This window comes from Carcharhinus amblyrhynchos, chromosome 11 (assembly GCF_965287045.1).
Source record: "Carcharhinus amblyrhynchos chromosome 11, sCarAmb.v2.hapA, whole genome shotgun sequence".
Lineage (NCBI taxonomy): Eukaryota > Metazoa > Chordata > Chondrichthyes > Carcharhiniformes > Carcharhinidae > Carcharhinus > Carcharhinus amblyrhynchos.
In genome coordinates, this window is record NC_137334.1 from 68,691,674 (window position 1) to 68,719,312 (window position 27,639).

Here is a 27,639-nt window from a genome sequence, read left to right on the forward strand (position 1 = left end):
GGATGGTAACGCAGTGGTTAGCACTACTGCCTCACAGGGACTTGGGTTCATTTCTGGCCTTGGTTGACTGTGTGGAGTTTGCACGTTCTCCCTGAGTCTGCCTGGATTTTCTTCAGTTGCTCCAGTTTCCTCCACAGTCCAAAGATGTGCAGGTTAGGTGGATTGCCCATGTTAAATGACACCTTAGTGTCCTAAGACATGTGGGTTAGATGGATTAGCCATGGTGGTTAGGTGGATTAGCCATGGTGAATGTGTGGGGTTATGGGGATAGGGCAGAGCAGAGGGCCTGGGTAAGATATTCTGTTAGAGAGACTGTGCAAACTTGATGGGTTGAATGGCCTCCTTCTGCACTGCAGGGTTTGTATAATTCTATAGCAGGCATCTCAAGGTAAAGAAGCTTCAATTTTACAAAATCCTCCAAAACAGGTAATGAAGAAGGTAGTTTAACAGTAGTGTCCTCTCCCAAGCCAACTTGCCCAGCATCAAAGCACTAATTACTCAAAACTATCTCTGCTGATCATGTTGCTCATATGCCTGATACCAGACTCTTAGAGCAACTGTTTGACTCAGAACTTGGTTGCGGCAGGAAACTCTCAGGATGATAGCAGAAATGCTTTAGGATTGTCTTCAAAGCATGTCTGAAAATGCGTAGATGTCAAGCATACACATCGACTCATGGGAGATCCTGACTTGTGACAGACAGAAATGGAGCAAGCTCATTTGGAAAGGCACCAGAAGGCAACAATAAGAGGCTTCCTTGGGAACATACAAAGGCAAAGTCAAATAATCAGAGGGGGCGAATAATCATCCAAACAACCCTGTAAGCACTAGCTGCGCCATAAATGGCAGAGTCTGCAGATTGTAGATAAGACTTATAAGCTATCTCAGAACCCATCAGACCAGAGTGGAAGCAAGTCATTCTAATCTTGCGGGTCTGTCTAAGAACAAAGTAAACTACTGTTTAAAACAACACGCTGAGAAAGTGAGTCTTTTTACCAGGGGATTTATTTTAAACTCAAACAAGGTAAATATTTTCATCTGTATAGTGACATTACCTTTTAGTTAATATTAACGGCAGATGTATCAATCCCATCTTTTATTATTGGTGCAACACTACTTTATTTTCCTTTTCGCTTGTCCTTCATAAATGTCGAATATCATTGAATATTCAGTTCCCAGTCTTGGTTACCCTGTAACCAGGTTTCCATAATGGCAATTAGATCATACCCATTTATTTCAATTTGTGAATGCTGCATGCATTTAGGTAGAATGCCTTTAATTTTGTCTTTTGGACATTATTCTGCATTCGAAGCCTACTTTGTTTGTCTTTGTTTCACTGGCCTTCTTATTTTGCTTGCTACGTTTCTACTTGTTAGGCATGCAGCCCTATTAGTCTTACCTTTGATTCTAAATTGGCATTACAAATTTCTATAATTTAATTGAATTAATGTACCTTTCATATAAAAAAAGTCCAAATAAGACATTAACTGCTTGCTGTTTCAGAGGATCATGTAGCCATGGTGTTAGCTGCTAATTTGCTATTCTAACTTGGAGAAAAATACAGTTGTTTGTCAATGTGCAATGCAGCGTTAATTGCATTTAATAAGGAATAGTTGATGAGGTAGCTGAAGCTACGAAATTACATGTTTTTAATCTGTGTGACTGTTGCCATTGGCGAAATAATTGCCAACGTGCGTTCTATGTCAAATCACTGAAATATTTAGATTTATATTTGGAACATCAACAAAACTATTGTGAACAACGCGTGAAAAATTTGCGCAAACAACTATGTTGTTGGGGATCAGGAATATTTTACAAAGGCTCAAATGTTGCACGAATACCTTTGACTGCAGCGGGCAGTACTAGCTTCCTCATTCTTGGTATATAGAAATGAGTTTGACTAACATGTAGGAGACATGATTCAGAAGTGTGTAGATGTTACAAAAATTATTCATGTGATTGATCATGAGGAAGAAAGTTGTGGATTGCAGGAAGAGATCAATGGACTGGTTAGCTGAGCAAATCTCTGAAGGTAGCAGGTAGATAAGATGGTTCAGAAGGCATACAAGCTTTCCTTCATTACTCAAAGCCTGGAATATAAGCACAGGAAGGTTGTGCTGGAACCACATAAACTTTAGTAATGCCGGTGATAAAGTGTAATTCTGGTCACTGCATTAAAAGAGGGATGTGATTTCAAGAGGATCCATGGGAGTTTAATGAGGATGTTGAGAATTGTAGCTATGAGAAAGATTAGGCTGGTGCTGTTTACTTTGGAACAATGGAGGCTGAGGAGACATTTAATTGAGGTGTTTAAAATCATGAGGAGCCCAGCTAAAGTGCAGAGGGAGAACCTACCCTTCACAGGAGAGAAATCAATAACCTAGGGTCTTTGATTTAAAGTAGAATCATAGAATACCTACAGTGTAGAAGGATGCCATTTGGCCCATCAAATGTGCACTGACTCTCTGACAGAACATCTTACCTGTAACCCTATGTATTTATCCAGCTAATCCTCCTAACCTGCACATCTTGGGACACAAAAGGGGCAATTTAGTATGGCTAATCCATCTAACCTGAACATCTTGAAGTTTAAAGTTTTAAAGGTCAAGTTTTTAAAGTTTAAAGTTGTTAAAGTTTATTTATTAGTGTCACAGTAGGCTTTCACTGCAGTAAAGTTGCTGTGAAAATCCTCTAGTCGCCACACTCCGGCACCTGTTCAGGTACACTGAGGGAGAATTTTTTTAGCATGGCCAATGCATCTAACCAGCACACCTTTCAGACTGTGGGAGGAAACTGGAGCACCTGGAGGAAACCCATGCAGACATGTGGAGAACATGCAGACCCCACACAGACAGTGATCCAAGCTGGGAATCAAATCTGGGCCCCTGGCACTATGAGGTAGAAGTGCTGATTACTGTACCACCATGCCAGTTAAAGTAATTTGTAGAAGGATTAGAGGGAATCTGGGTATGATGGTGGGGATCTGCAATTCACTGCCTGAAAAGTTGGTAGAGACAAAAACCATCATTGCAAATGAAAAAAAACGTACAAATGCTCTTGAATTGCTATAACGTATAGCAATAGAGGTCAAGAATTGGAAAGTAGGTTTGGATGAACAGTTCTTTTTCAGTCTTTGCAACTATTTTGGTCTTCTGTTCTGTACATGTTCTATATTTCGGTGGCTTTATTGAGAACTCCCTGGGCTTAGTGCTTCTAATGCCATGATGCTGCCAGTTATGAAAAATTAAACAATTAACAACTAAAAAATATAAACTGAACTGTATTTTTGGAACATGGACAATACTTTTACGATAGGTATTTATTGCCCATAAAGGCCAGATTGTCCTGAGGACATAAAGATCCAACTATACGGTGTAGGGCTGGAGATGTTTCTGCTCTTTCAGCTCGGTGAGACGACAGATTCTTTTTGCAAAGAATATTAGTGATCATTGTAAAATAACATCGCTGTTTTCACACTCACTGAGGGTTGTTTTGCTCAGATATTTTAGATGCTAAAGAGCAATCTGAGGTGGCGAAGATGGAATCTGAAGATGAGATAACAGTTTCACCCATGTTTAGTTCCAGATGCCATCTCAGTAAAGGCATTGAAGCGGGGTAGACTGTAAATTAAATTGCCCGCTGATGCTCATTAAAGAGGCTGCATGGCATTTTGACAGGTAGCCCTCTGATTAACAATCTCAATTAATCATTAGCAAGAGTAAAAGAGATAATTGCTGATGACTTTGAGCACCATCTCAGGTTTCACCCTTTACACTCTGATGGACATTGACTGGTCACACTGTATTTGAAGGGGGCTTTTGAGACACATGAAAGTCTTTGTAGCATTTTGACAAAACTTTACATTTTTAGGATCTAATCCACAAAGAGTGAGCGTTGTTCTATTCTAACTTATTGGGCAGTTTGATAAGATACACATCAGATTGTATAGGATTTGATAGAAAGGAAATTCTTGGTTATGAGTAATTTGCCAGGGGCTTCCCTTTGACCTGCTGTGGGTGTCAGGCAGAGCAGTGGCTGTTGTAGACGAGAGTGACCACAGGGACCTGAGTCTGATGAGGGCCTTCAGCAAGAATCTCTATTCACTAAGGTTTTTGTATTGCACAACTCCTATATTCACATCATCCAGAGCTAGTGCCTGAGGAGGCTGCTTTTCACCAATACAGTCATCACAGAGATCTGGGAGCTCTCGCAGCCCAGCCTGAACTGCATTGCAATAACAGGAAAGGTCACAGTAGCACTTCATTTTTATTCTACTTGAATCTTCCAGGCTGCGACAAATAAAAACAGTAACGTATCCCAATCCCTTCTGCACTTCTGTGGAAAAGATGTGCCTGTGGCTCCATCATTGCCACCAAGCCATGGAATCAATGCTGGTTCAATGAAGAATTCAGGAGGTCATGGCATGAACTACACCAGACATTCCTAAAAATGAGGTGTCAACCTGGTGAAGCTACAACACACGACGGCTTATCTGCCAATCAGCATAAGTAGCAAGTGATAGACAGAGCTAAACGACTCCACAACCAATGGATCAGATCTAAGCTCTGTCGTCCTGCCACATCCAGCCATGAGTAATGTTGGTGGACAATTAAGCAACATGCTGGAGGAGGAGGCTCCATAAATATCCCCATCCTCAATGGTGGGGGACCCCAGAACGTCGGTGCAAAAGACCAGGCTGAAACATTTGCAACAATCTCCAGCCAGAAGTGCAGAGTGGATGATCTAAATCGGCCTCCTCCAAAGGTTCCCAGTGTTACAGATGCCAGTCTTTAGCCAACTCAATTCGCTCTACATGATATCAAGAAATGGCTGAAGGCACTTGATACCGAAAAGGCCACAGGCCCTGACAATGTTCCGAAATCTTGTGCTCCAGCAATTGCTACACCACCAGCCAATTTGTTCCAGTATAGCTACAATGCTGGCATCTACCTGGCACTGTGGCAAATTGCCAATTCACAAGAAACAGGACAAATCCAACACAGTCAATTATCACAGCCAATGAAGTCGTGAAAGAGGTGAGTCCTCAACAGTACTATCATGTGGCACTTAGTCAGCAATAACCTGCTCATGGTCACTCAGTTTGTGTTCTGCCAGAGTCACTCAGCTCCTGACCTCAATACAGCTTTGGTTCAAACATGGACAAAAGAGCTGAACTCCAGAGGTCAAATGAGATTGACTGCCCTTGACACCAAGGCAGCATTTGACCGAGTATGGCATTAAGGAGCCCCAGCAAAACTGGAGTCAATGGGACTTGGGGGAAAACTCTTTGCTGTTTGGAGTCGTACTGGTCACAAAGTTGTAGTGGTTGGAGATCAGTCATCTCAGTTTCAGGACATCAGTGCAGGAGTTCCTCAGGGTAGTATCCTAGTCCCAACCATCTTCAGCTGCTTCATCAATGATCTTCCTTCCATCAGAAGGTCAGAGATGCGAATGTTTGCTGATGACTGCACAATGTGCAACACCATTCACAACTCCTCAGCTACTGAAGCAATCCATGTCCAAATGCAGAAGACCTGGATAATATCCAGGTTGAGCTGACAAGTGTCAAGTAACATTTGATTTGATTTGATTCATTATTGTCACATGCATTAACATACAGTGAAAAGTATTGTTTCTTGTGCGCTATACAGACAAAACATAGCACACATAGAGAAGGAAATGAGAGCATGCAGAATGTAGTGTTATAGTCATAGCTGGGGTGTAGAGAAAGATCAACTTAATGCAAGGTAGGTCCACTCAAAAGCCTGACAACAGCAGGGGAGAAGCTGTTCTTGAGACGGTTGGTACGTGACCTCAGATTTTGTATCTTTTTCCCGACAGAAGAAGGTGGAAGAGAGAATGTCGGGGTCCGTAGGGTCCTTAATTATGCTGGCTGCTTTGCCGAGGCAGTGGGAAATATAGACAGAGTGACACCTTGGTTTCCTCGTGCATCAGTCGTTGAAAATAAACTTGCAGGTACAGCAGACAGTAAGGAAGGCAAATGTTACATTGGCCTTCATAGTGGGAGGATGTGAGAATAGGAATAGGGATGTTTCAAAATGAAAGAAACAATCTGTTAAATTGAATCTTAATGGGATTTTGGCCTTCATAAATAGAGTTAGTGAGTACAAAACCAGGGAAGATATATTGAACCTTTATAAAGCTCTGTTTAGACAACAGCTAAAGTATTGTGTCCTGTTTTGGTCACCACACCTATGGAAGAATGTGAATGAGGGTCCTTGAGAGGGTGCAGAGGAGATTTACCAGAATGGTCCCAAGGATGAGAGATCTTAACTGTAAAGTTAAGTAGGGGAGGTTGGATTTCTTCTCCTTGGAGTAAAGGAGATTGAGGAGAGATTTGATAGAGGTGTACATGATGATGAAAGGTTCAGATAAGGTGGACAGGGAAAAGTTGTTCTGAATTAATTGATGCTTCATGGTCTAAGAAACACGAATGCAAAGTTTTGAGCAAAAGATTGCATGGGGGATGTGAGGAAAAACTTTTTGACGTAGCAAGTGTAAATGATCTGAAACTTGCTGCCCATGAAGGTGTAGGAAGTGGAAGCAATCAATAATTTCAAAAGGAAACTGGATGGGAAATTGAGAATGTTAAACTTGCAGGGTTATGAGGATACAGCAAAGGAATGAGACTGACCAGCAATTAGGAGTCTGTCAGTGGGGGGCCACAGCACATGCACTGATCTTAGTGCTGACAGATTGGTGCAGGCGCAGTAGCGCACTCAGCGCGCTGATTTCAGCTGCTCCAGCAGGGATACGCCCCACTCCCTAGTTTTTAACGATATTTACACTGGTGGCCTCTGTGATGCGCAGAGTGTGGGAGATTCTTCTCTGAACTCCCACTGAAAGGAAACAATGTGAATTCCTCCAGCTTTCACGCAAATTTTTTTGAGGAGAATGCCGGCCTCAATTTCCCTTTAAGCTGGCTGGCTAGGATTCTTGTGTGGCAACAAATTGCAGTTTAAAAATGGTTTAACCCTTCATCCACCAAGTAAGTCATAAATATGTGGTGCTATATTGACATTAAGGCTGGCTCAAAGTGAAACTTGAGTCTACATCTCAACCATGCAATACTTGGGAATTCACACACTGTAAAAAGAAAAAAATCCTTTGACCGTCACTGACATACCTTATCTTTATGAGCATATAATTCATGTCTCACAAAACAAAGAAAATCAATAAAGAATTTATATGTGAAAATGCTCCCGAAAATGAACATTGCAAACGAGGACACAAAATTCTCATTGAAAATAGTCCGATGACTCCCTAAAGTAAAATTGAAAATGAGCTGCAATGCATTCAATTGTTGTATCTTTATTTGCAATGGAAATATTAACTTCAAGGATTTTCTTCAATTATTCATGAATCTTGATGCTGGGCTATAATAATTGCATTTTCAGCAGACTCTGCCTAAAGGTTGAAAGTATACAGAGTTTGTTGCATAGTTCGAAAATAATTGCTGCCACCAGAGAAAGCTACCTACACTGTTGTTCGCAGTGAGTACAAATGCTGTGGGGCAACATTATAAATTAAACGGAGCAGAAAGATCAAAGGGAGACTTTGAAAATGATTGCTTCACCTCAGTAGTGTTTTCTGCATCCATACCTGACTTTCTGGTCGTCAACACACAGAGTTATATTGTGTATCTGTGAATAGTTTCTGCTTCTTTGTTCAGTTGGACACTCATGGCCCATTTGTAGTTTTTCCTTTCCTTTATTTATCAAAGATGTAATAATACATGACCTTTTACTGATATGTATTACATTGATTTTGCAATGCAGAAACGGGTCAGTCAGTCTCAGTGACCTATGTGCCAGTATTTGTGCTTCACAGGAATCTCTTCCTACCTCTCGTCATCTATCTATATCAGAATATCCTTCCATTCCATTTACCCCTCGTGCATTTCAGGGAAAACTAGATAAACACATCTATATTCATCACTGCAACTTGTAGTAGTAAGTTTTACTGTCTTGCCACTCTTCTCTTGAATTCCATTGTTATGATCTCCGTGGGTGAGCTATGAACTAAAATAGCCAAATTTATTGAATCATCCTGAAATGAAGAATTTATCAGCAAGATGCTACTTTTTATAGCTTTTACTTTAAGACAAATCAGAATCCATGTAAATTAAATATGAATTAACTAGCATTTTATTTGCTACCAACTCTAAACTATGCATGGAAAAGCAGACGCAATGAAGACTATCTCATGAGATTACAAGCATTCATTTCACTCCTTGCACAAATATGCGCAATATCAAGTCTTTCCACCTTGGTCTTTGAAGCGTAGAATTTCTCACTTTTCTCACTCATTGCATTTGGTGTTTGAATCAGCTGTACTGGCAGGCACTCTACCCACTTACCTTGGAGACAGTCTTCACACCAACAATATTCTTCTGCTGAAGCTCCTTTGTTAGGTTTCTGCCAGATATGTTAGCAGAGATTCCCCAGAGACTCCTTTATTTGACTCATTTAATAAAGCTCGTTAAATGGTCCGGTTAGCTGCCATCAAACAGAAACATAGCTGTAGAATTGTTCAATTCATAAAGTCTGCTTTGTTTAATTGTAGCCATGATGTAGAGATGCCAGCGTTGAACTGGGATGGGCACAATAAGAAGTCTCACAACACCAGGTTAAAGTCCAACGGATTTATTTGGAATCATGAGCTTTCCGAGCGCTGTTCCTTCCTCAGGTAAGGAAGGTCTCACCTGAGAAAGGAGCAGCGCTCCAAAAGCCCATGATTCCAAATAAACCTGTTGGACTTTAACCTGGTATTGTGGGATTTCTTATTGTTTAACTGTATTACACATACACAACTCCTTGTAACTGTGTCTCTTCTCCCCTCTGCTGAGGCTTTCCTTGTTTATCAAAGCAGTTCCTTCTTTTTTCTGTCTTCTTAATGTCAAACCAAACAGTTTTTATGTATCTTCTTTCCTATTTGGTTCTGCTTCTAGGCTAAGGGTCATAAGGTCACAGTATTATTTATTATCCAAGAATGTTATAATTGATCTTTTACGATTGATACAAGTTCTTAAGTCCTTTTCAAATGTTCTTTAAAACAATTACAACTTCCACAGGCATTTAAAGAAATTACAAATTTTCAGTACGTAGTGCTTCTATGTCAGAGCTTGTTGCACCATATTACATTTATCTGTGACAATCACATGATCATAGCCGTTAGTTTTGCTCTTAACACCAAGAGGAAGCATCTTCTTTATGTCTAACTCATAAATCCTTTCAAAATATTAAAGTTGTCTATTTGGATAGTCTCTAATCTTCTCTTTTCTAGGTTAAATATTAAACATCAGATCTTCTTCAAAACATAGATTAAATGGGAGGGATTTTAACTCAATCAAAACACATTGGGCAGGATTTTACAGCCTCGCTTGGGTGAGGTCGTAAAACGACGCCTGAGGCCAATGGAGATTTCCATTCTGGGAACCTCACCCATCCTGATTCCGGGACGGACAAGGTGATTCCGGGACAGACAAGAGTTTTGACCATCCACTTTCACAGAGGTAAAATTGGGCCCAACATTTTTTTAGCACCAAAACCTTTTTTTTTGGATCCATAATTTGATCTATTTAAGTTGCAATTGTATTATTGAAGTAAATGTAATACAGAAGTAATTAAGTGATAACGCTATATTCATGACATTGAAACAGTTCATGATAGCCAATTCATGCTATTTTTCAAAGGTGCCACTAGCGGTTATGCATTTTGTAATGAGTGCTTGCAATCCGAAATGCCTAATGTCTTTCAATGTTGTCCTCAGCTATTTGGAGACAATTGTTTGTATATAGGTTTTATGTTCTATCTGTACATATTAGCTAAAATTGTTCTTACAATTTGCATAATTTCTTCAACTCACTTGTGGTTCCCAGGCTGTATCCTCAGATTCAACCAGTCTCATAATTTGCAAAATGTCAATTTATTGATTGGTTTATAAATGTGGAATGCAATTTTATTTCTTTCAGTACCAGACACAGAATAAATATGTTCACCTCAATGTGCCATGTATACATTGTACTGTAGTGTGTCAGGTGAAAGACTTGACTATTCCAATGCTTCACTTACCTGTCTCCCATTGTAACACCATTCATACACCTGAACTCATTCAAAGCTCTGCATCACGTCCAATTTACTCTTCCCCATAGCATTTGCTGACATGCATTGGTTCTGGTCCATTTTTACCATTTGCATCTTGAATCAAAAAACCCCACAGTGTAGAAGGAGGCCACTTGGCCCAACAAGTCTGCACCAACTCTCAGAAAGAACATCTTATCCAAGCCCACCCCTTCTTGACCTATTTCCACAATCGGCCCTAACCCTAACCCTAATGCATTTATCATGGCTAATCTCACTAATTTACACTTCTATAAACATTAAGGGGCAATTTAGCATGGCCAATCCATCTACTCTGCCCATCTTTAGAGTGTGGCAGGAAACTGGAGCACTGGCAGAAACCCACGCTGATGTGGGAAGATCATGTTAACTCCAGACACAGTCATCCAAGGCCAGAATCAAATCCGGGTTCTTGGCAATATGAGGCAGCAGTACCTATCACTGTGCCAATGTCACCGTGCCGCCCGTTTTCAAACCATTCCATGGTCTAACCTCTTTCTATCTCCATATTCTTCTCCAGCCATCCAACCCACCAAGATCTCTGTGCTCCTCCAATTTTACCATCCTGTGGGAAGAGCAGGAACTGAGACCATTTGGATAACTCTTTCAAAGAGCCAACAGACTCACAATTGGCCGAGTGGCCTCCTTCTATGCTTTATGATTCAATAATCTATTGAATTCTGGCCATCTCAGTCCTTATATACACATATTAGTCAATCTCTTCTGAATTGCCTATGACAGGTCACAGGTTATGGTGTATTGTAATTAGAGTGTTACATGTAATATTCTGATTTTCATGGTATTGCCCTTGGTCTGAGTCCTTGATCCAGTGCAGAATAACCTCCAGTCTCCCAACCCTGGACAGCAAGCCCCTACCTCCCTCCCAAAACCCACAAACTGGACTTCCCTGGTAGGCCCATCATGTCAGCCTGTTCCTACCCCATTGAACTTGTTTCCAATTCCCTTTGTCCCATTCCATAGCCACAACCCTTGCCCGCACCACCGCCCCCATAGTATAAATCTCTGCTGATTCTCCTTGCCTTAGCTCTGACAAGGGGTCTTCTAGACTCGAAACGTTGGCTCTATTCTCTCCCCACAGATGCTGTCAGAGCTGCTGAGATTTTACAGCATTTTCTGTTTTTGTTGCGGAGAGCATGCTATTTAGTTAGAAGTGTTGTCCATTGTAGGTGTAGATACAATGGAGTTGATTTTGCATTGCCTCAGCATAAAATCCACACAACTGTGTTGGTTTGAATGCTTCATTTTAGGGAATCTCAAGGGGTTTTGCGACTTCTTTTGAATAGGATAGTGTGCTCAAAATACATTATAATTTTGGCTTTAATTCTTAATGAACCTGATAAGTGGTTTATAAATTGTGAATGTTTTGTACCCATTTATTATTGGGACCAGACGATTGCTGGACTCCCTGTAATCATTTACAGCAAATTTATTAGTATGTTATAAAGAGTTCCTTATTCACACTTTATCATCTATGTGCAAGGTTCATAGGAAGTACAAATTTGATTTGATAGTTCAAATGGATGTTCAAGATTCCCTGGCAGTATTCAGATGGAGTTTTTCCAATGTGTCTTGCCAACATTCCTCACTCTGCCAATGCCATCAATATCAAGATAAGCTGTTTTGGTTTCAGCATTGTTGTGTATGTTCTTCGACTAATCTGGAATTGCAACTATGCTTGCTTACAACAGTACTAGATTTCAGAAAGAACTAAAATGTATGTGAAGTGCTTTAAGATATAACTTACAAGTACAACGTAATTGCAGAACCCTCCTTCTCTGCAACTATTGTTTTGTCCTTTCCCACTCTAGCTCTTCCTGCTTATGTTCCGCTCTGCTGTTACTTGGATTGTCACACTTCATTTTTCCACTCCCTCTGTGTCCTCATTTTTTCAACATGTGTCCTAACAATCACCTGTATGATTATCATGTGTGTTCCTAAATGTGCATCTTATCCCTTTGTATTCCTAAGGTACCCAGCAATATGCCCAGCTGGGCAGGTCATGTTGATGTGTTCTGAAGATGAGTCTTTTTCATAGACTCAAAGATGTTTGCAGCACAGAGGGTGGCCATTCTGCCCATCGTGTGCACGCCGGTCAACAAATATCTGACTACATTAATCCCATTTTCTAACTCTTGGCCCATTTGCCCTGGAGGTTATGGCAGCACAAATAAATATCTAAACATTTCTTAAATATTATATGAGTGTCTAACTCAACCACTGTTTCAGGCAGTGAGTTCCCACTTCCCTCTGAGTGACATTGGCTTTGAACTGTTAACTTTCTTCATAGATTCAGCTGGATTTTTTCTGGAACTTTCATTTTTATTTTAGATCTTCAGCATCCTCCATATTTTGTGAGTCAGATCTTGCGAGGAAATTCTGTGTACTGCTGCTAAAATGTGCACAGGTTGGAAAGAAATTGGGAATGGAGATTGAGTGAACTCCCAGGGTCGGGACTGAGTGAGGGAAAGGTTTGGTCGTAAGGATCATTGAATCCCAACAGTACAGAAACAGGCCATTTTTTCCATTGAGTCTGCACCAACCACAATCCCAGGCTCTATCCCAATAACTCCATGCTCTGCTAATCCCCTGACACTAAGGGACAATTTATCGTGGCCAATCAACCTAACCTGCACATCTTTAGACTGTGGGAGGAAACCAGAGCACCCACAGGAAACCCCCACAGACACCGGGAAAACATGTAAAATCCACACAAACAGTGATCCAAGCCGTGAATCAAATCTGGGTCCATGGTGCTGTGAGGCAGTAGTGCTAACCACTGTGCCGATGTGCTACCCCCACTACTGTGCCACCGTGCCACCCTTAGTATGAAAATATGGGAAAGACATTCCAGTCCTGCCATTGTCAACAGACCTTTTAATGGTCCGTCAAATTGTCCACCTCCACCCTCTGTGGTGGGCAGGCCTAGAAACATTATTCCTATGTTTTATCTGTATTGTCATAAAGTTAGATATATACACTTATTGCCACCTTTAAGTCCTTTCTTATTCTTATAATTCAAACAGGTGAAAGAAGAAAATTCCTGAAAATTCTCCTTCGCGTGTCCAGATTTCTTCATCCTTTTTTTCACTTTGTAGAGCTTGCCACCTTTTGCCCCATGCTCTAATTGTACTCATGGGATCTGCCAATGATGAATTATTATGGATTCTGAGGAATCTGATAAATGTACCTATAAGGACTGTATTGGAGAAGTCACAGTAAAGAATCATGCTGGCCATATTAAAAGTGCTGTCCCTTGTGTTTAGTGAAGGAAACATAATGGGAGTGTAAATCACAGAAACCACAAAGTGTTGGCAGTTAGATAATACGTTTTAGCTCTTTGCATTGGAGTTAGAAGAGGAGATGTGTGAGGCACTGGAGGATATGATCATTCATACCTTAAATCACACTGAGAACAACAAGTTCTGTGCTAATGCACCATCTGGACTGTACATTTCTTTTTGATGACCAAAAGCACGTTCTACCAAACGAAAAATGTAAAATAATCTCAGTCCTACCGAGATGTGGCCTATAGCTCCTTATTTTATCTGTGAGATTTTGAGGATTTATCCATAATGAGTATAGATGCTATTGTTTCATGAAGATGCTTTTTTAACAGTTGGAGGGGTTATGACTTTTACATTTTATCACAATCAAACTTTGCTACTAATTTAAAAGTTTACAGAATTTCAGCTAAAACTCATCGAAACATGGGACAAAATTCTATGGTCCCTCACTGGCAGGTTTGCAGGCTGGAGGAAACTGTAAAATTTCCCAGGTAGAGTTCTCACCGCCCTCGTGCCTGCCTCCAAACTGTCCACAGTATGGTGTGGGGCAGGTGAGGCCTCCGGCAACCTGTCTGCCCTTGACCTGATCGAGTTAAGTGGTCAATTATTGTCCGGGTGAGGTATAGAAGTCCCACCTCCAGCCAATTAATACTCCATGGAGTACTTGTGTTGAGTTTGTCTATTCTCCCTATGTCTGCATGGGTTTCATCGGCTGGCAAGATTTCAGTGTGGGATCTTCCTTTCCCCTCCAATGGTACAATCAGGTTCACTCCCAGGGAGGGCATGAGCCTGATTATAATATATTAGCATATACTATAATTGTATTAGTTCCATCCTCAATGTACCTTCCCACCCATCTGGCATGATGTCTTGCTGGCATGGATCACGACTGGTTTTAAACAAGTAAGGATAGCCTCTATGTGGTGATGTACATACTGGGCACAACCATGGTGGTGGTGCCAAGGGCAGGCCCTCTGGAGAGCCCCATTAAGGGGGAGGGGGCTGCCCCTTAATTGTGGTATGGGAGAGACACACTCCAATGCTTGTGGGAGGGAGATTGCTCTAGTGCTTTGGGTAGGGCTGTGAGTGCCTCTATGCTTGTGGTCAGCGGGGCCCACAGTGCTTGTTGGTGGGGAGTCATAGAATCACAGAACATTACAGTGCAGAAAGAGGTCATTTGGCTAATCGAGTCTGCACCGACCACAATCCCACCTAGGCTCTACCCCCATATCCCTACATATTTCACTCACTAATCCCTCCAGCCTACGCATCTCAGGACACTAAAGGGCATTTTTTTTTAAGCATGGCCAACCAACCTAACCCACACATCTTTGAACTGTGGGAGGAAACCGGAGCACCTGGAGGAAACACACACGGACACAAGGAGAATGTGCAAACTCCACACAGACAGTGACCCGAGCCGGGACTCGAACCCTGGTCCCTGGAGCTGTGAAGCAGCAGTGCTAACCACTGTGCTACCGTGCCGCCCACATGATGCTTGTTGGTGGGGGTCACCTCCATGTTTGTGGGGTGTGGGGAATGTAGATTGGAGCACCTTTTAAAGATAGAGTCATGATCTCTGTGGCGCTAGCCTTGCCAGCTCTATCAAGCCCTGCCCTGCCAAAGTGAGAGCACAAGCCTTTCCCCAGATTCTCTGTGCACTGAGCGCCAGAGAATCTGGATAAAAAACTCATCTGAGTCATCAGAGAGCTACACACCTGTTTTCAGTCGGAAACTCTCACTCTTACAAATCTTGGAACAATTCCACCCCTACATGCACTCTTTCTCCCCGTGTCTATGGAGGTTTCCTCCCGATGCTCCAGTTTCTTCCCATACTCCAAAGATGTGTGGATTAGGTTGTTTGGCCATGCTAAATTCCCCTTAATGTCAGGGAGATTAGCAGGGTAAATACGTGTGGTTACGGGAATACTGCCTGGATGGCATTCTTGTCAGTGCAGCCTCGATGGGCCAAATGGCCTCTTTCTGTACTGTAGGGATTCTGGGGTACATTTTAAATAGTTGTTTTCCCTCAATACTGGTGTTCTTTTGAAGTATTCTGATGAGTGCAGGATGAAAAGCTTTGACATGTCTCTTTTTTCAGCAATACTCATTTCACACCTTCTTCCCAGACAACCTGTCCACACACCCATGCCCCCCCCCCCACCCCACCTTTAAAAACCAAGCCACTAAACTTGTTGTTGAGTAGAATTTAGAACAGGTTACATAAACCCCATTAATTCCTCCATTTTACCTTTAATTAAAGAGAGTCCTAAAACAGAACAAACTTCTGGACAACATATTTGTAACAATGGTGGGTTTCACTGTTACCATGAAATAGGTATGGTGCATTTTTATCTGGGACATACAGAACCAAGATGATCAGCGCTTACACTGAAGAGAGTATTTGCATGATATTTTCATGATTCAAATGTGTGACTACATGAAAAATATATCATTGTTTGGGATTGAAATATTAGTTCTTTCACTTTGGGAGTTATTGATGACCTGTACTGAAAATTCTATTTATACATATTCATAGTGCTAGTGTTGGATAGTTGGGCACAGGGAGAGGAGAATAATTATTCGTAAGGTCTGAGAATGTGGTCCTGAGGTCATTTACTGATCTGTTGAAGTAATTGGATTAAATTTGTTGCTGTGTTTCAAGACAACTTGAAACAATGCGAAGCAAATGTTGCAAATCTTTATTTGACACTTTGATTATAATTAACATTTCCTGACTAATTGATCATGGAAATTCTGCCCTTTTGGCAATGATTAATGCAAGGGTAATACTTTATCATTTTTGATTAGCATTTTTAGCCTTTAGTTAAATAATAAATTATTTGCCTTGCAATTACATGCCATTTTATTACCAGTAGCTTCTTTCACCTAATACAGTGAGAACCTTCAAGGCACACGAGGCAGCAACTTTACATCAACTAAATTTTCAAATTTTTGCTCTTTTCCTCTGTTCGCTCTTGCACTAATCTGTAAATTAATCAGTAATTCCGTGCGGCACAGTAGCACAGTGGTTTGCACTGCTCCTTCACAGCGCCAGGGACCCGGGCTCGATTCCCAGCTTAGGTCACTGTCTGCGTGGAGTTTGCATGTTGTCTGCGTGGGTTTCCTTCGGGTGCTTCTGTTTCCTCCCACATTCTGAAAGATGTGCCAGTTAGGTGGATTGACCTGAACAGGCAATGGACTGGCAACTAGGGGAGTTTCATTGTAACTTCATTGCAGTGTTAATGTAACTTGTGACTAATAAATAAACTTTAAATAACCATAGTGGAATATTTTAATCTTCCATTTATATGGAAAGCTTATATTTCTCCATTTCTTTCAGTATGTGTACTTTATACAACTGTTAACATCTTCACAACAGTGAAGCTAATGATGTTTTACTGCCAGAATATCTCTCACTTCCCTCTCAGTACGTTGGAAAATATGCTGTTCTTTTAATGCTTAGTTGTCACATGGTGTATTATTCTGCTACTAAGACTTTGTTGACCTATTCTTGGAGGACCCCAAAGTTTATTGACGATACCCTGAAATTGGTTACAGGGAAGTTTGGGTGTAGATTTTAAAGTGTTTGTAAACCGTCAGATCTTCCTCTTGTAGTTATCAAGATCTGAACACATATGGTGGAATTTTATGATTTTTTTTCTCAGTGTCCAGCTAGTCTGAAAATGGGAGAGTTCCAGATTCAGTTTTTGGGTGAGCTTTCAAGCCCAATCTCCGTCTCTGAAATTTTGGGCAAGTTAGTTTCTAGCCAGAGAGGCAGGGCCATAAAGGCAAGTGAGCCCCATACGATGGAGTGCTGGGCTAGCTAAACAGATGGAAATCAACATTTCCATAAATTTGAATAAATTAATCAGCCTCTCGCCCATTTTCGGTGAGAGGACGACTGTGCCAGAAACCCAGGTCTTGTAAAATCACAAGAGCCGAGAAATTGGGAGTGATCCTGATTTCTTGGTTCTCGCGGGATTTTACTGGCTTGCTCCGCCCAATTAACGGGCAGGCAAACCCGTAAAATTCCACCCATTATAACAAGAAAATCACTGGTATTCTTTATCCTTTTTAAATATTTTCGAACATGTTGCTTGCTGATTGATACGTTTCGTATCCAGGTGTGATTTGCTTCAGTCTTATGGATACAATATTTGAGCCAATAGGTGCCAGTGATACACAGACGATGTATGATTGATGCACAGGGATGCAAAACAATATAGATTTTTTAAGGTGTTATTTACAATCTGAACATTTTACGGTTGGCTCCTCTGATGAATGTTTATATTTAGCATTCATATTGGTTCTTGCATTAGTCATCATCTCCTTGTCCTGTGTAGAAGGACGTTTTGTCGACAGATAACATTGAAATGAGTGTACAAACAAAAGTGCTTGTATGATAAAAACACTAGTTTTTCTCACATTAAGTAGAGGCCCATTAATGAATATAAACAGTAGCATAAATGTAACAATATTTGTCTTAAGGTTTAAGATGCTGTTCCTAAATTTGTACTGTTTTATGGATCTTGCATTTCGTGTTGATGCAACAGTGTACTGTTGTATAGCAATTGTGTTTATGTCTATACTCTTTCACCACAAATTCTTGATCTCAGATGTGCACCAGGAAGAGTTACCAGCATAACTGAGCCCTCTCTTCATATAGTTGGTTGCTTAAGGTTAAGGTTATGAATAAATGGCCAGTGGTAGAGATAAAGAAAACTGGAAGCAATTGGCCACTCGATCTTTTAGAGAGAGAATGACCCAAACGAAAGGCCATCAGTGGTCACCATCCATGCAGCTATGTTGTTACCATTGGCAGGAGTTTGATTATAAAGTGACAAGTTGGAAACTGGAACTCCTTTTATGAAAAACAGGAAGTTTATGTCTAATTAACTTTTTTGGTACCTTGCTATATTGAATGTATTATTTTAAAATAGGTAATGGATCACATTTGTGTGTCCTATTCCAATATCCCCCTACTCTTTAACTCCTCTTTACTTTTAGACTACACTTGTAGACCACTCTTGGTCTTGATTCCCCAGCTACAAAGTCATAGAAGAAATGCATTTGTATATGTGAGTACAAAATGCCAAAATTTCAATGTCAGACTTGAAACAAATTATCATGAAACAAATGGAGATCTGGTGGCGCAGTGGATATCAGCCCTGCCTTTGAGCTGGAGGCTCTGCGTTCGTGTCCCACCCCAGGACTTGATAACCAAGGGAAGTGCCTTCATAATGCAGTCAAATTCTTCCAACATGCCAGTGGCTAGTGGTAAGAGTGGGAGATACTCCTGATCAGCCATACTTGATACCAAGTGGCACCCCTCAAGCTATAAGCCTGTCGACAGACTATTGATCTGTTCCAGGCATAACTAGCTATGCAAACTGATGAAAGTCTAATTTAGTGCACCACTAGGACAGGGAAGAGAATTGGATGAAACAAAAGCCTAATTCGTCACTGACAGAGGAAATCTGCCATAACCCAACATCAGAAGGTTAGGATTGCTGCACTTTCTTTGACTAAACTATGTCAATGTTTATTGATTCAGTAAAAAGCCTTAAAGGGGCATGTGCATATACTTCAGTAAAAGAATAATGGATTGCATTTTATATGATGGAATGGTTCTACCCTCAAATAATGGCAGCAGCTCTGTTTTACCCTAAGGAGCATCATGACAAGTTATTATATTGAACTGGCATTATCTGATATTTTAAAAACTGAAAATTTTCCTTGCAAAACTATAATGCAAATATAGGAAGGAACAACAGATTTAGAAAACAGATATATGCGTGTATCGTTTAAAATCCCAGACACATGTGAAATAAATAATTCAATGTACATTAAAAATTCACAAGGTTTTTGAACACATGATCAACGCAAATAAATGGTTGCACAGAAAAATTCAATCAGGTTAAAGAAAGATTAATGCCTGAAATGAGAAAGTCACATATAAATAGAATTTCACTCATGTCAGAAAGAAATCATTTATTGGAGTATTTCTGTTTAACATCCAAACTGTTTGAAATCTTGCTGTGCTCTAGAAGAAGACTGTGAAAAGCAAGTTAACAGTAATTAATAGTTACTGATGTGGACATCATGGGAACACTGCAAGCAGTTAATTAAAACAATGGATCAGCCAATGGATCAATGATTGGGGAATACCATCCTCCCAATACCAAATAACGTTAGAAAAATTAAAGCCTGGTTTTTCCTTATTTGTGCCCATGTCTTCTGGGTGGGAAAAGTATTGTAGCCACATACACATTTATCTCATACGTCCCGATGAAAAGTAAGGCAAATTCCAAAAGTTCCCAGAACTTAAAGTGGAATAATTTTGACCAAGTTTCCAAATTGTAGTGTCATATTGCTTTTCAAAAATCCACCTGACACTGTTTTGCAGGACTGGAAGGAATTTGTCTTCAGTACCTTCCTTTGGTATTCCATTTCACTAAGTTGCTTACCTTCTGGGAAGAGTAAAACTTGTGGACATTTGCCCCTTTTGAGTGTTTCCTAGCTAATTCCACCTCACTCCTTCCTAAAATAATTTTCTAAAAATTATTATTTTTTTCAAGTATCAGATCATCACAGATTGCCACATGTAATTGTTAAATTTTCAGGACATAACACATTGGAGTAAGAGGGGGCTGTGCAGACCATCAAACCTCCTGTTTCACTGTCTAAGTGCTCATAAATGGCATGATTAGAAACAGCCTGTTTCAACATGTTATTAAATTGTGACAAACCAACCTTGCCAAGCACGTAACAAAGTTTAAAGTGTCCATTGAGCAATCAAGGAAGCATTGTTCTCAGGTACAGCAGCACACTTGGGCAGCAAGGACAAGAATCAAAAACATATAAACCTGGTGGGACATAGGTACAAACATTAAGAGTCATCTTTGGTGAGAATCATCGTTCAAGTCCGGGTGATTGTACAACTGTTTATTGTTCGTGACCTCCTAACAGGATCAGTTAATCAATACAGAAAAAGAATGATACAAATGTTGCTTATTATGGTGGAGAAGATCAATATGAAACAAATGTTAAGTGTTGTGTGTTGAGCTGAGGGTTCTGTTAAGGAATATAAGTCCATTTTCTTTATACAATTTTCAAGTTGGATATTCAACAATGTGAATAGAGAAAAAGCTCATTTTAATATCAAAATCTGACAGTTTGAAAATCAGGGCTGGACTTCTTTGAAGTTTATTTATTAGTGTCACAAGTAAGGCTTACATTAACGCTGCAATGAAGTTACTGTGAAAATCCTCAAGTTGCTACACTCCACCGCCTGGTCGGATACACTGGGAAGTATCGCTGACGGAACAGACTAACCAGATGGCCAGATGATAAGCCGATGTTAACTTTTAATGAATTGACTTGCTACAAACATCATAATTTCCAACACTTTCTAGATATTCACTGCCCAATACAAAATGATATTTAAGTAGGAGGTAATTTTTAAAGAAATGTCATGAAAGTACTTTTAATGTCCTACCTTTGTTTTTAGGTGTGACCTGTAGAACAGGTAATGACCAGAATGTGGATCTTATTGGCTGCTTGAAGTGGGCAAGCCCAATGCCTGCACTTGTGCAGAAATGTCGCATCCCCTGCCGTGACGATTGCACGTTGTCAAGCTGGTCCAAGTTTGCCCCCTGTCTCTCACGTTGTGGATCGACACATAGTCGGAGAAGATCCCTCATAGGCAAGTATTAACATTTAAAATTGCAAAACGCTTAACATATTATTGTCAATTGCTGCATTAATGATAATAACTGAATGCATTTTCCCCAGTTCTTGTAATTAAATTGGAAAGATTATTTTCTTACTCAACATATTTTTTGGAAGCTCAGTTATAAGAACATAAGAACTAGGAGCAGGAGTAGGCCATCTGGCCCCTCAAGCCTGCTCCGCCATTCAATAAGATCATGGCTGATCTTTTGTCGACTCAGCTCCACTTACCCATCTGCTCACCATAACTCTTAATTCCTTTACTATTCAAAAATTTATCGATCTTTGCCTTAAAATCATTCATTAAGGTAGCCTCAACTGCTTTTCTGGGCAGGGAATTCCACAGATTCACAACCCTTTGGGTGAAGAATTTCCTCCTCAACTCAGTCCTAAATCTGCTTCCCTTATTTTGAGGCTATGCCCCCTAGTTCTAGTTTCACCCATCAGTGGAAACAACTTCCCTGCTTCTATCTTATCTATTCCCTTCATAATCTTATATGTTTCTATAAGATCTCTCCTCATTCTTCTGAATTCCAATGAATATTGCCCCAGTCTACTCAGTCTCTCCTCATAAGCCAACCCTCTCAACTCCAGAATCAACCTAGTGAATCTTCTCTATTATTTATGAAAACTGTTATCTAAACTTTTTGAATAAAGCCTTTCTCAAGTAAGGATCTGCTTAAGCTATGGTGAATGGTCAGATTTTGAGTCATTAACTGGGCCTGTGACATTACTGCGTAAAGACACACTCAGTAGATCAGAGCTCATTTTTGAATTTTCCCAAGCCTGTAATTTACTGTCAGCTTTGAGAAAATAGCACTTATAAGGTCATTAGGATCATAGGTATTATGAAAATTGTCAAACACAATTACTTGACACTGAGGATAATGGAAGTTTATTTTAAAAATGCACATTTTTTAAGTGTTGGATGCCATTTAGATGTGGCCTGTAGAACAGAACATGGATCTTATAGGGTGCTTGAAGTGGACTAAAATAGATCTATATAGTATCTAAAATAGATATTTTTGTTAAGTGGATTAATTATTTTGTTGCTTTGCATATATTAGACTGACTCACACATTCCAGCCCAGTCAGTTGGCTCAGTTAGTCTCTTAGTCAAAGTATTATACAGCAGTTATAATTGGGAGGGGGGCGGGGGTGGCTGCTTGAATTCTCCTGGTATTTGAGTACAGAAATAAAGAAGCCTTGCAGCAATACTACAAAGCTTTGTTGAGATCATGTTTGGCATATTGTGTACAGTTTTGGTCTCTTTAAGGAAGGGTGTGTTTTCCATAACTGGAGTGCAATGGTGGTTCACCAGGCTAATTCCTGGGATGGTGGGTTCATTTTCAGAAGAGAAATTAAGGGAAATGAGCCTGTGTTCTCTAGAGCTTCGAAGAAAGAGAGTTAATCTCTTCGAAAATTATTAGATTCTTAAAGGGTATGACAGGATAGATGTGGTTGATTATTTCCTCTAGTGAGTGTGAAATCAGGGGACGATCTCAGAAGAAGGGGCAGACCATAAGACTTAAATGGGAAAGAATTTCTTGATTCAGAGGGTGGTGAATCTTTGGAATTTGCTACCCTAGAGCACTGTATAAGCTCAGTCATTGCGGGGCATGTTTCAAACAGAAATTGCTAGATTTCTGGATACCAATGACATCAAAGGAACTGGGAATAGTGCTAACAATGTGGCACAGTGGTTCGCACTACTGCCTCACAGTGCCAGGGACCTGGGTTTGATTCCTGGCTTGGGTCACTGTCTGTGGGGAGTCTGCACGTTCTCCCCGTATCTGCGTGGGTTTCCTCCAGATGCCCCGGTTTCCTCCCACAGTGCAAAAGACGTGCTGGTCTGGTGCATTGGTTAAATTCTCCCTCAGTGTACCCGAACAGGTGCCAAAGTGTGGTAACTAGGGGATTTTCACAGTAACTTCATTGCAGTGTTAATGTAAGTGTACTTGTAACACTAATAAATAAACTTTAAACTTTAAAAAATAGCATTACCAGGAGATGATCAGCTATGATCTGCTTGAATAGCGGGGCAGGCTAGATGGGCTTATTGGCTTTGTCCTGTTCCTATTTCCTATGTTCCTGGAAACCTCTAATCTCACAGTTGACGATGTGTGACTGGATAAGTTTCGATTCAGTTATGATATCGTGCACACCAAAACTGGCAATTACTTATTACTTGAACATGCATATTGGGTTGCAAACTTCAGTTGCAGACATTCCTTGTCATCGACACATTCCATCTGAAAAATGTTAAAGCATTTACATTTTTGAAAATTGGGTCCCCGTGGTTTTGTGGTAGTGGTGTGTTGCATACAAAATTCTGTGAGCCAGGAGGCCAACAAGACCACAGAAGAAAAGAAACACAAGGTGGGGAAAGCAGTCACACAAGGGAGGAACTTTCATTCCACCAATACACAATAGCTGTCCACTGGGCTAAAAATTCAGCCCCATATGGACATCATGGTTAGGAAAGCAGTAGTAATGGGAGAAGCTGAAATATTAGCGATTCTTTATCATGAAAATGGCGGCACGGTGGCACAGTGGTTAGCAATGCTCCATCACAGCACCAGGGTCCCAGGTTCAATTCCAGCCTCAGGCCACTGTCTGTGTGGAGTTAGCACATTCTCCCTGTGTCTGCGTGGATTTCCTCCGGGTGTTCCGACTTCCTCCCACAGTCCAAAGATGTGCGGGTTAGGTTAATTGGCCACGATAAATTAACTCTAGCATCAGGAGGATTGGCAGGGTAAATGAGTGGGGTTATAGGAATAGGGCCTGGGTGGGATTGTGGTCGGTACAGACTCGATGGGCTGAATGGCCTCTGTCTGTACAGTAGGGATTCAATGATTCTATGATGATCAGTTATTATAGCAAACAAGATGGTGGATTATATTGCCAAATTGGCTGAGTTTAAATCATCAGTGTTGTGGGAGTTTCAGTGTCCTGGTCAAATTGTATCTGGACTTTTGCATACTGCCTATTGGAGCCTACTCTTTCTGGGAAGCTGGCTGCTGAGCTCCAGAGGCACCATTGTGTCCTTTATGGGCATAAAGTAGATTTCACTGGCATTTCAGTGCCAGTAACATTGCAAGAGGTGAGAAACCAGGCGCAAACCCAATTTTTCGCCACTCAGCTGATCTTATCAGCTCCACACGCTGATCATCCAGCAGGTCGATCCAGTAAGATCGCCCCCTGAGGTTTTTCAACTTCAAAGACATATCTTGCAGGGGATTTTCACACAGAATATTTAAGATACTTGACAGGATAGAGAAAGAAAAACCAAAACTATATTTTCAAAAACACCGAGGAAAAACAACACAGGCTTAGGATTGGGAGAAGAAACTTTGGAGTAAGATCAGGAAGTATTCCTTTATGCAGAAGTTAATTTACAACTGGAGAGTGTTATGAAAAAGTTTGACTGAGGTCAGGGCATTAAACCTATTTCTGAAACAACTGAGGATAGGGCTAATATTCTGGCAAAAAAAAGAGCAAATTAATTGAATGTTGAGGATTGTGAGAGAATGCTGGAGGACATAAATCAGCTGGTAGGAGAGACAGACTGGTTGGGCTGATGCAGTTCAAAGTAGAAGAAAAATGAAGCACTATAATTTGGGAGCAAGAAATATATTTTTGGGGGAAAGAAAATCAACCTTATGGGGTAAAGATTTATTTGGAACAGAAGAGTATAGGAGCTTCAGTGTGTAGATGCACCACTATTCAAAGGTAGCAGTGCACACAGATAAAGCAATAAACAAGATTAATGAAGTCCTTGATTTTGTGTGTAGTGCATTTGAAACATGAACTGCTTCAGTAGAAATCAAAATCTATGAGATAACGTTGAACCAGTAGAAGACCCCGGCTTTGCCATGTTTGTAGTATTATTGGCATCAGATAATAGAAAGTATAGAAATGTAATGGAAAATCTGCAGTATAAATTTATTAGTAAGCTCAATGGATGAAAGACAGACTTGAGAGTTTGTGCCTTTTTATTGGAGCTGAGAGGCTTGAGGTATAACTTGAGGGCAATATTAAGGCTATGGTGAAGTAGATTGTTTCCATTGTTGGTGAAACTGTTGGAAGTGGGCAAAAATAAAATCACGAAAAGACTGAAAGGGGTGGATAGAAATAATTTGTTTACCCAGAATGTGATCAGAGTACAGAATTCTTCGCCAAAAACAGCAATTGAAGGAGACCCCATAATATTTTTTAAGAGTGAATTATATAGTTGTTTAAAATGAATATTGAGTGTGGGAGTTGAACAGGCATGTAATGTTGGACTAGTTATCCCATGTGATGAAGTGCACTTACCCATAAAGTTTCTATTGGCTTCTGCATGGCTAGTTGCTAACAGTCAACCAGCCAAAAGGCACAGCACCTTCTGTGGGACAGCTGTTACCTGTGTCAACAAGGCAAGCAACTGTGCATCTTCACGGCCAGTCAGATTGAAATATTGTTGATGAGTAGCACAGAGACTGAATCAGGAACTGGCAGTTAGTATATTGAATTCAATGTCAAAATCAGATCCATTATACAAGATAAAGAGCAGGAAAGAAAGATGGGTGATATATAATGGACAAAAGTGAATAAAGAAGTAATAAAAGAAACCTTCTGTTTTTTTTAAACTCCAACAATAATTTAAAACTTAAGGAAGGAGACCTCAAATTTTTAGAAATTGGTTTTCAGTGGCAGAGAGATTGATTGTCAGTCATCAATACTCCCCACATCTTTAAAAGTGTATAGGCTGGAATAAACAATTCCAAAATTTACTCCATTTCCATGACATAGGCCCAGCAAACTCATGCTGTTAATACATTTGAATGGTGAGTCAAAACTCCATTTTCATCGCAGTGTTCAGAAGGGCAGGATATTTTGGACAATAGCTTCTGAAGTTCCAATCAAGGTGCGGTAGTTGGAAGTTATTGTTTAATTTGGATAGAAATAACAGTGAGTGTTGTTAGTTTCTCTCTGAAGAGAGGGGAAAATGTTTGGTTTATGAGAATGGCTGTTTCTTCCATTTCCTCCTAACAGAATTACCAAGCCTCACTTGAGTAACATCAATTTTATTCGCTAAAGGACCTGCTTTAGATATGGTCTTGTGCTAGTCAGTCCAGTAAGCGACATGATCATCTTATTTTTAGGAGTGTGCTTTACTATCAAAATATCTAACTAGATTGATAGTGTAATTTATGGGGTGCAGTAGTAGCCCCCAACATCTGAACTGAATGCCTATGTTCTCTGCATGTCTGCGGCTTCAATCTCCTTGAAGACAATCAGAAAAAAAAACACTTGCTGAGGTGAAACATGATATGATTTTTAAGTTGCTCTTCCAAGCAGTGAGTGAAGTTAATACAAAGCAACAGTCATGGTTGAGTTCACTTCGTTCGAACACTGTCTTTGCATAATCATATCCACACCTCTCTGTATCAGTAGGATATCTTGGGTGACTGAACCAAAATAACTACTAGCTAACCTCTTGCAATCTTCTTTTGAACCTGGCTAAAGGTTGACTCAATTTCCTGATTCAAATGTCATTGACTGCCTTGGTTTCTGGAAGGAATTTTATCAACATAACCCCAGCTGAAATAATGGGACCATCACACAGTTAGAAACCAGTCTTATTCATTAATGGGCTTTCTCAAGACACTTCCGTTGAACCACAGTATTTTGACTCCTGGTTGCCAAAGCAATCATATTGGATACAGTAGGAGAGTAAGAAGAGAAGGTCCTTTTTATGAGGACAGGAGGAGAAAGTCAGCTAGCTATAGCAAGCAGGCATGGTAGCAAGTAAAGTAAGTAAAAGGAGTGTTGTGCCCAGGAATTGGGCCAGTGCCGCAAAATAGGTTAAAAGGCATGATAAGGTCTGGCAAGATGAATGTCCTGCAACACTCAATGGGAAGCCATCACTCTCTCACCTCTTTCACTTTTTGGTTTATTCATTTGTGGGACATGGGTGTCCCTGGCATTTATTGCCCATTCCTAGGTGCCCTTGAGAAGATGGTGGTGAGCTGCTAATTGAAATGCTGCAGTCCACGTGCTTTGGGTTGACTCACAATGCCTTTAGGGAAAGAATACCAGGCTTTTGAACCAAAGACTATGAAGGAATGGCAATATATTCCCAAGTCTAGATAGTGAGTGGCTTGGAGGGGAATTTGCAGGTGGTGGTGTTCCCATTTACCTGCTGCCCTTATCCTTTTAGAAGGAAGCGGTTGTGGGTTTCAAAAGTCTGTCTAAGGATATTTGGTGAATTTCTGCAGTACATCTTATAGATAGTACACACTGCTGCTACTGAGGGAGTGGATGTTTGTAGATGTAGTGCCAATCAAGCAGGTTGCTTTGTCCTAGACGGTGTCAAGCTTCTTGAGTGTTGTTGGAACTGCACCCATCCAGGCAAGTGGGGAATATTCCATCAAACTCCTGACTTGGGCCTTGTAGATGGTGGATAGGTTCTG

General features: G+C 40.5%; 1 protein-coding gene across 1 annotated transcript in view; it reads left to right on the plus strand.

Moving 5' to 3' along the window:
- The window catches only part of thsd7ba (thrombospondin, type I, domain containing 7Ba), a 769,281-nt gene that overhangs the window by 496,986 nt on the left and 244,656 nt on the right, over nt 1-27,639 (plus strand). The window contains exon 13 of the mRNA XM_080198282.1: nt 20,961-21,155. Coding sequence (XP_080054408.1) covers nt 20,961-21,155 — 195 coding nt within the window. The remainder of the gene's footprint in view (nt 1-20,960; nt 21,156-27,639) is intronic.